Raw genomic sequence first — 9,904 nt, forward strand, 5'->3', positions numbered from 1 at the left:
AGATGCAGAAAAGGCCCTTGACAAAATTCAACAGCCCTTCATGCTAAAAACTCTCAATAAATTTGGTATTGATAGAACATATCTCAAAATAATAAGAGCTATATATGACAAACCCACAGCCAATATCATATTGAATGGGCAAAAACTGGAAGCATTCCCCTTGAAAACTGGCACAGGACAGGGATGCCCTCTCTCACCACTCCTATTCAACATAGTGTTGGAAGTTCTGGCCAGGGTAATCAGGCGAAAGAATAGCTTATTACCTGCAGTTCCTGAGAGGAGGGAGGCATGCCGTGCCACACAGAGCCACATGGGGAAACACCAGGTCAGTCAGGAGGGAAGCAGAAGGAGCTGGGGGAAGGCATGGCCCAGAGGCTTCATTGTGGTTTTTGGAAGGAACAGGCAAGGCAGGGTAGTCACACTGAAGCAAGTGTAGGATTGGATAGTTAAGATACTTTCAGCGGGCTCTGGAGTATAGGGATATTCTCCAGTTGTCCAGTACCTAATCCTGGGGATATTTAGAGCCAGGAGAAATACTGACTTGGAGTGTGAAAAGTAAATAAAAGAGGTGGTTGGGGTACGGCTGTGGATTGATTGGTTTGCATATGAAAGGTGTGCTCATGGGAGAGTCATTTGCCATCACTAGGAACTAACTAGTCTTTCCAGGATTAGCAAGGCCTCCCAGATGTCAAAGCTTCATAAAATATAGAAAATAAAAAGATTCAGATACCCCCTCAACTCTTCCATCTTCTCTTCCATCCCACCTCAGCTCCTACAGACATGCCCTTGACCTTGTTATCACCAATATCGATACCACCTCTGAAAGGTCCATTTCAAGACTCACACCCACCCTGTACTCACCTCCTTATACTTCTACATGGCTTACTATGGTGACTCCATTAGAACATTCCTTATGTTCCACCAGGTCAGTGATCTCGCTATCTCTTCCTTCTGCAAAGTGTCTAGGAACAAAGTGCTTAGAAGCAGCACAGGGCACATGGTGTGTAACATTTAGGTGTTAAGTAAAATAGACACCCCAGAGGCCCTCACTTTCCTCCTGGCTGGCTGAGTTCATGGTCAATCACTATGTCATCACTTTTTTGCAAACATCCTCACCAACTTTGCCCCTTTCTCTCCACTGTGTACTTGACTGGCAAACCCAGCTCTAATTAAACCCAACTATCCATCTACTTATTCCTGTACCTGAGCACCCCAACATTGTTGGAAAGAATCACACAACCATGCTAACTTGTCTCACGTTGTGGTTTTGTCCCAGATCTCAAATGGGCACTCAACAGTACACAACAATAATTTCATTTTCCTGGTAGAAAGGTCTTTCTTTCTCCTCACCTAGAAATTTACATCTCTTCAACCTTCAGCACTCCCTTCCGACTCCATCCCCACTGCACTTTCAGCTGATGACCTCACTCCATAGATCACTGGGAAAAAGAGGCAGCATCCAATAAGGACAACCTCTCTTCCCAGCACGACTTCACCAGCCTGAGCCCATTGACCATAGCTTCCCTCCTGTTACAGTGAGGAGGTGCTCCTGACCCACCTCCTCCTCCCTACCCCGACTCATCCCCTCTCGCCTCTCACCTACCCACGGAGAACCTTCCTGGTCCCTCTCTCTGGCAACAAACAAGACAAACGAAGCCCTCCTTGCACCCCGTGTGCACCTTGAGCCATCAGCCCATCTTTATGCCTCTTCACAGCCAGAAGAGTTGTCCGTATTCCTCACTGTCCATTCTCTCTTCAACCATTCGAACATTCCTGCTCACCTCTCCACAGATCAGCTCTCATCTAGGTCACCAATGACCTGCCATTGCCATTAGAATAATTGATTACAAGACAGTGGCGGTCCAGCCCCTGCCCAACTCCCCAAAGTCCCCTCCCACCTTCCCCTCAGGCTTCCTCTAGTCCAGCCACACTGGACTTTCTGCCCCCTGGGCCCACAATCCCATTCCTGCCCTTGGGCCTTGGACCTGGCCATTTCCTCTGCTGAGGACATTTTCCACATGTACAGCCCTCTCATGCTTCCCCTCACTCAGGTCTCAGCATAGACATCCCCTCTTCAGAGAGGCTTTCCCTTACCACCTTAGCTAAGAACCCCCGACCCTACCTTTTTTTTTTTTTTTTTTAGCTCTGTTAAGATAAGGCTTTATCCCTGCCAGGCACAGTGGCTCACACCTGTAATTCCAGCACTTTGGGAGACTGAAGCAGGTGGGTCTCCTAAGGTCAGGAGTTTGAGACCAACCTGGCCAACATGGTGAAACCTGTCTCTACTAACAATACAAAAATTAGCCAGGTGTGGTGACGCTCACCTATAATCCCAGCTACTTGGGAGGCTGAGGCAGGAGAATCTCTTGAACTGGGGAGGTGGAAACTTAAGTAAGCCGAGATCGCACTACTGCACTCCAGCCTGGGTAACAGGGTGAGACCCTGCCTCAAAAAAAAATAAGACTTTATCCCTAATGGAAAATATCTTATTTTCTTATGTTTGCAAGTGCTGAATAAATACAAAATATAAAATAAACGAATGAGCAAACCCTTGTTGAAAGTTTGGCCAAACCCACAAGTCTGAGAGAGGAGGGGGCAAGAAGTTAGACTCCAGCTAGCAGAGCCAGGGCCTGTGTGTGGGTTCTGCCGCTAAGATGCCTGGCTGGCTGGCAACCCAGGAGCACCATTTATGGGCACAATTGCTGGCCCGGCTCACAACCCCCGCAGTGCACTCCTGGGTGCTGTCCCCAGCCAGGGCCACCTGGCAGGGGGAAGACAGGGGCTTTACAGCAGGAGCAGGCCCCAGCCAGCCCCAGATCTAGAGTAGGACATTCCTGAAAAGGAGAATCCCAGCAGAGGAGAAGGGACAAGAGATCTGTCACAGTCATTCCTGAATTCTGACAAACAGCAGCAGCAAAGTGCTGCCTCCCACCCAGCTGGCAGCCTCGCAGACAGCAGCCCGGCAGCCTGTGCTAACGGGGATGGACGTTCGCAACACTCTGGCCTCACCTAGGGGGTTGTAAGGAGGTTTGGGAACCATATAAGCCTCAGCTCTGACAGCCTGCCTCCTAAATCTAAAGTCACCTAAAGTGCTTCCCTCTGGGGCCTTGCCCATTTTATTGTGGCTGCTTCTTTCTCAATGCCATTCACTCTGGTACTCAGGAGAGGATCTCACTGAGAGCTGGGAGTGGACCAGCTCTCACCTCACCAATCTCTACAGGAAAAGCACTCCAACCTGCCGCTTTGACCAGCCATAAATTCCAAAGAGTCTTCTAGAGTTCAGATACCAGGGAACCACCTTGTGGAGAAGCGGCCGTTACCTCCTTTGTGGCCCTACCAGAGAGAAGAGGGGAGGACTGTTTGCTCCCAGGGGTTCATGTGTCTACTTTATTGATCAGGGAGCTACTGAGGGCTGTGGCTGTTTCTTATTGGTGTTTTGCCTCCATCACTTGGCACAGGGTAGGAGCTGAATGAATAAGTGGAAGAACTAGTAAGTGGGAGCGTTTCAGATATCCAGAAGGTGATGAGGGAGGAGCTGTTGCAGATGGCTGTCCCCGCAAGCACATGATGCAGACAATCACACACTCTGATTGGGAAGCCCAGCCTCAGGCGAAACACCTGCCTACCCCACAGGTTCTCACTCCTGACTCCTGAAAAGTAACTCTCCCAGGTGCTTTAGTTGAACAATTGATAAATGTTCTATCAGCTCTGCAGTAGGATTGGCCAACTTACATATATATGCACTTTTTAAATTGAGATAAAATTCACATTACATAAAATTTACTATGTTAACCATTTTAAAGGTTAAAAATTCATGGATTTTAGTATATTCACAATGTTATGCAACCATCACTACTATCTAATACCCAAACATTTTATCACTGCAAAAAGAAGCCCTGTACCTGTTAGCAGTCACTCCCCATTACCCCTCCCTCGTCCCTTAGCAACCACTAACCTGGTCTCTGTCTCAGTGAATTTGCCTATTCCGGACATTTTATATAAATGGAATGATACAGTCTTTGTCCTTTTGTGTCTGGTGTCTTTCACTTAGCATCATGTTTATAAGGTCATCCACGTTGTAGTATGGCTCAGTATTTATTCTTTTTTATGACTAATATTCCATTGCATGAACTATGCCATAATTTGTTTATCCATTCATCAGTTGATGGACATTTTGGTTTCTACATTTTCACTAGTGTGAATAGCGTTGCTATGAACATTTAGGTACAAGTATTTGTTTGAGTGCCTGTTTTCAGTTATTTTGGGTATATTCCTAGGAGTGGTTAGCTGATTTATATGGTAATTCTAAGTTTAACTTTTTAAAAAAATTATTATTATTATTATTTCTTAGAAAATAGGGTCTCACTATGTTACCCAGGCTGGCCTTGAACTCTTGGCCTCAAACAATTCACCTCGGCCTTCTAAGTAGCTGGCACTACAGGCACAGGCCACTGAGCCTAGCTTAGCTTAAGTTTAACTTTTTGAGGAACTTCTAAACTGTTTTCTACAGTGGCTGCACCATTTTACATTCCCACCAGCAAGGGTTTCCGTTTCTCCACATCCTCTCCAACATTGATTATTTTCTAGGTTTTCTTTTTTGTTATAGAAATCCAGTGGTTGTGAATAGTATCTCATTGTGGTGATTTGCATTTCCCTAGCGACTGATACTAGTGAGCACATTTTTATATGCTTTTTGGCATATATTTGTATATATTTTTTGAGAAATGTCTACTCAAGTTATTTGCCCATTTATTAATTGGCTTGTTGTTGCTGTTGAGTTGCTAAGAGTTCTTTATATATTCTGGATACTATACCCTTATCAGATCTGTGACTTGTAAATATGTTCTCCTGTTGTGAATTATCTTTCCACTTTTCTTGATAGTATTTTTCCTGCACAAAAATTTTTCATTTTGATGGAGTCCAACTAGCTGGCCTTCTTTAAAAAATGTTTTTAAACTTTTTATTATGGAAATGTCCAAACATACACAAAAGTAGAGCATGGTATAATGAAGATCCCTGAACCTGTCATGCAGCTTCATGATAACTAACTCTTTGTCAACGTTGTTTCATCTGTGCTCCTGGTTTTTTTGTTTTTGTTTTTGTTTTTGTTTGGGTTTGGTTTCGTTGGAATATTTTGAATCAAATAGTAGACACTGTGTCATTTCACCTGTAAATACTTCAGTATGCATCACTAGTAAGAATTTTTTGGTTTATGTAAACTCCATGTCATCATCCCATCTGATGAAATAAGCAATAATTTATTAATATAATCTGATATTCAAATCCATATTCAAATTTCTCCAAGGTGTCTTTTGTTTGTTTGTTTGTTCATTTGTTTGTTTGAGACAAATGCCATTGATTTATTGGATAAACCACGTCATTTGCCCTGTAGAATGTCCCACATTCTGGCTTTGGCTGAGGTCACATTGCACTATTTACATACAAACAACTGAGCAGCCAAAGTTGGGGGGTCTCAGAACAGACTTTAATAATAATAGCTAATGGCTAGGCGGCACAAACCGTGAGGCACAGGATACATGTACACCAACTCATTATCACACAGCTAGTAATGGTTGGAGCCAGGTTTTAACCCTGGGCAGTCTGGTTTCCTTCTGTAAAGGATTGGGCATGGCTGTGTTCCAATAAAACTTTATTTACAAAAGCACATGCAGAGCTGGATTTGGTGCACAGACCAGCTGATCCCTCATCTACCTCACAGAGAGTCTGGAAAGGAGAAATGACAGATGGGACTCTGCTCTGTGGACTGTACAGTGTGAAGCACCCGGGAGGAGCTTGGGGGCAGCGAATATGGTAATAAACATAAAGCTCAGAGCTCCCCGCCCAGGGTGAGCGCTTCCAGACGGGAAAGTACACGGGCGGGCCAGTTACATGGGCATGGGCTCTGATGGGGGCTCTGCCATAGGCCGCCTGGTGACCCACGCGGGGCTGCCGTTCCTTCGGGGGTTCAACGGCATGATCAAAGACACCGTGTGTGTGTGTGTGTGTGTGTGTGTGTGTGTGTGTCTGACGGAGTCTCGCTCTGTCGCCCAGAATGGAGTGCAGTGGCGTATTCTCGGCTCACTGCAACCCCTGCCTCCCAGGTTCAAGCGATTCTCCTGCCTCAGCCTCCCCAGCAGCTGGAAGGAAGTACAGGCGTGAGCCACCACGCCCAGCTAATTTTTTTTTTTTTTTAATTTTCTCTTCTGGCTTCATTTCATTCATTTGATCCTCAAGCCCAGCTAATTTTTGTATTAATCAAAGACGCGTTTCAACGCAGAGGAGAAAGGGCTTGCGGACCCACCCCAAGGTGCACAGTTAGGGGAGGAGCCTCTGCGGCGGCCGGAGCCACTCACGGGGATCCCCTTGAGCCCCCTCCCAGCCCCGCCCCCAAACCTCTCTTGATCCCCGCCCCCAGACCCGTCGAGCGAGCTCCGCCCCCTGAAGTCCCCGCCGCAGGGCCCCCGGCCGGCGAGCTCCGCCTCCCGAAGTCCCCGCCCCCAGATCCCGGGCCGGCATGCTTTGCGGCCGCCTTGCCGCGCGCACATTTAGGCGTTCCGGGCGGCAGCAGAGGAGGTGAGCGCACGGGGAAGCGGGAGGGACCCTTTTCCGGCCCGATGCGACCCGGTAGCGCGTTCAGACTACGGAGTAGCCTAGGGGGCCCAGGGTGGAAGCGTAGCGAGAACCCCTCTGCGGGGCTCCTGCAGCCCCTCCTCGCCCAGCCACGGGCGGGCTGCTTGGTACTGTCTCCTAGGCCGACCCCGCAACGCAGTGGTCCTGAGGACGTTGGACTTTGGCCCGGACCCTTCCTTTCTTAGCCTCACTTTCCGCATTGGGAAAAAAAAAAAAAAGCCCGAATGATAATGATTCTTATAGGAGTTCTTGATTAAGATAGGCCAAGCTGTACCCTGCGTTTTTGTTTGCGGCAACTCATTCGTTGCTCTTTAAGCACTTTTTCACGGACATGGAATACAGTAAGTTTCAATCAAAGTTAAATAATTGTGAATTTTTACTGACATATTCAAGGATGAAAGGATAAGATGCCCGGGGATGTTTCAAAATAAACCAGTTGGACGGAGGCGTGAGTGGAAAGAGAAATGAAACAAGATTGGCCATGAGTTGATGGGATTGAAGTTGATGGATGTACTATTTTGTCTACTTTGGTATATGTTTGTAATTTAGCATAACGAGTTTTCTAAAACAAAAAGTATGCTGTGAACACGTGACAGCGTGTGCTCAAATACTATGCCGGTGTTAGTCTGCTAGAGCTGCCATGCCAAAGTACCACAGACTGGGTGGCCCAACCAGCAGAAATTTATCCTCTGGGAGTTGTGGACGCTGGAAGTTCAAGACCAAGGTGTTAACAGGGTTGGTGTCTTCTGAGACCTCCCTTCTTGGCTTGTAGGTGGTAGCCTTTTCCCTGGATCCTCACAGGATCTTCCCGCTGTGCCTGTTTTCATCCCAATCTCTTCTTGTAAGTACACCAGTCAAATTGGATTAGGATCCATACTGATGGCCTCATTTTATCTTAATTACCTCCTTAAAGACCCTGTCTCCAAATACAGCCGTAGTCTGAGGTACTGGGGGTTAGGACTTGAATATATGAATTGGGGGAGGAGGAGACACAGTTCAGCCCATAACACTGTCACTTTACTAGCTTAGGATTTTGGCCAGTTGTTTTCACAGCTTTGAAATAGGGGTAGCTGTAGTGATTGGTCATGGGGTTGTAAAGCTTCAATTGTTAGAGTGCTCAGCACTGAGTCTAGCATACAGTAAGCACTCAATAAATTGAACACGTTTTTCTTATAAATTAGTAATCATAGGGCTTTCCCATGGGATGAGTGGGATGAGGCAGTTGGAGTGCTGTGCCCAGCGATGGGAATAAAAGTCATTACAGCCATTATAAGGAATACCTGCTTGTGAGCCAGACGCTAAATATCTTATGTATGTTTATTCATGTGCTCATCACAGCCACCCTAGAGGTGGGCCATCACAACACACCTGTTTGGCAGACGGGGAAATGATGCACAGAGATGGGGCAGGGATTTGAACACAGGCGCTCTGGCTGTAGAGCCCATGCTCTTCACCACTATACTGTGTTACTTCGGTTTAAAAAGGTGGTATGGCCCCTGGAGGATGTTCAGTCTGCAGGCTGACTCAGGGAAACTGGCTGACTTCTGTTTTTCTTGACCCAGATTTTCCACGGTGACCACACTCATGGCAGGTCCCCTGTGGCGGACCGCAGCATTTGTGCAGAGACACAGGACAGGCCTTTTGGTGGGTTCCTGTGCAGGACTGTTTGGAGTTCAAATCTCGTACCACCTCTTCCCGGATCCCGTGGTCCAATGGCTCTACCAGTACTGGCCTCAGGGCCAGCCAGCCCCGCTCCCTCCACAGCTGCAGAGCCTCTTCCAAGAGGTGCTACAGGACATAGGTGTTCCTTTAGGCCATTACTACAAGCCCTTCACCACCTTCACCTTCCAGCCTGTGAGTGCAGGCTTCCCAAGACTCCCTGCTGGGGCTGTGGTGGGCATCCCTGCCAGTTTCTTGGGGGACCTAGTGATCAGCACTGACCATCCCGTGGTCATACATGGGCAAAGAGTGGACTGGCGGAGCCCAGCAGGAGCCCGGCTGAGAGCTGCCCTGACCCTGTCCCATGAAGCCCAGAAGTTTGCCTTGGCCAGGGAAGTGGTGTACCTGGAAAGCAGTACCACTGCCCTGCAGGCCCTGCTGGCCCCAGCTTGCCTGGCAGGGACCTGGGCACTGGGCGTGGGTGCCAAGTACACCCTGGGGCTCTATGGAGGCCCCATGAATTTACGGGCTGCCTTCAACTTGGTGGCCGCAGTGGCAGGCTTTGTGGTCTACGCCTTCTCCAAGGATTCTCTCACTCATGCCCTGGAGTCCTGGCTGGACCGCCGCACGGCCTCCCTCTCTGCAGCCTATGCCTGCGGTGGAGTGGAGTTCTATGAGAAGCTTCTGTCGGGCAATGTGGCCCTGCGCAATCTCTTGGGCAAGGAGGGGGAGAAGCTGTATACACCCAGCGGGAACGTCATCCCCAGACACTGGTTTCGCATCAAACATTTACCCTACACCACCCGCCGCGACTCTCTGCTGCAGATGTGGAGGGTGATGCTCAACCCGGGCCGCTCCTGATGGGCTCATCACAAGGACACTTCCAGCTTGTGCAGACACCACCCTGCCATTGAGTCTGGAGGGCCCTGTTGGAGCCTTTGGATCTATAGCTCAAGGCCAGAAAAATCACAGGCTTTGGAATTAAATAGCTTAGATTCTACTGTAATCACTACTTAATGAACTCAGGGACTATGAATCTGAGCCTTCATTTCTTGAATTGTAAAGCGGAGATGATGTAAACTACCTTGCAAGATTGTGGAGTTGGGTAAGGTCATGAACATAAGGGCCTGGCGCAAAGGGTGCGCTGTAAATAAACAGACATCCCTCCTTCTTGGTCTCTTTTTTTTTTTTTTTTTGAGAGAGCATCTCACTCTTTTGCCCAGGATGGACTGCAGTGATAATCATAGCTCACTGCACTGCAGCCTCAAACTCCTGGGCTCAAGTGATCCACCCTCCTCAGGCTCTCAAAGTGCTGGATTTACAGGCATGAGCCTCCTCACCCAGCCTCCTTCTTGGTCTCAAATGCCACCCAGTTGTGGGAGTCAGGCCACACCTCACCACCAGGGGTACTTGCAGTTATGTGAACACTTTCCTACAGTGAAGAACCACCCCTCAATTTAAGTGGTGGTCAAATCCCAATTTTCCTCCACTCTGGTAGAGGTTAAAAGACGAGAGGCCAAGAGGAGAAGTTAGTGTGGGCCCGAGAGACTGTTTTAAGTCGAGGGTGCCTTAAGAGTGTTGTCAGTCAAGGTCCCGTGGATGCGGATGGCACACT

At 48.1% G+C, this 9,904-nt stretch overlaps 1 protein-coding gene across 3 annotated transcripts; it reads left to right on the forward strand.

Moving 5' to 3' along the window:
- The first annotated feature begins 6,442 nt into the window (after positions 1-6,442).
- TMEM177 (transmembrane protein 177) lies at positions 6,443-9,459 on the forward strand. 3 transcript variants are annotated; one of them, XM_033231765.1, is made up of 3 exons: positions 6,556-6,573; positions 7,403-7,471; positions 8,193-9,459. In XM_033231765.1, the coding sequence occupies exon 3, from the start codon at positions 8,215-8,217 to the stop codon at positions 9,148-9,150; it is 936 nt and encodes a 311-aa protein (XP_033087656.1). In that variant the 5' UTR covers positions 6,556-6,573; positions 7,403-7,471; positions 8,193-8,214; the 3' UTR covers positions 9,151-9,459. The 3 variants fall into 3 exon arrangements, with proteins under 3 accessions (XP_033087655.1, XP_033087657.1, XP_033087656.1); XM_033231764.1 differs by lacking the exon at positions 7,403-7,471 and having other exon boundaries at positions 6,443-6,573; XM_033231766.1 differs by lacking the exon at positions 7,403-7,471 and having other exon boundaries at positions 6,512-6,971.
- Positions 9,460-9,904: the final 445 nt, after the last annotated feature.

Source organism: Trachypithecus francoisi, unplaced genomic scaffold, assembly GCF_009764315.1.
Source record: "Trachypithecus francoisi isolate TF-2019V2 unplaced genomic scaffold, Tfra_2.0 Lachesis_group13, whole genome shotgun sequence".
NCBI classification, from domain to species: domain Eukaryota; kingdom Metazoa; phylum Chordata; class Mammalia; order Primates; family Cercopithecidae; genus Trachypithecus; species Trachypithecus francoisi.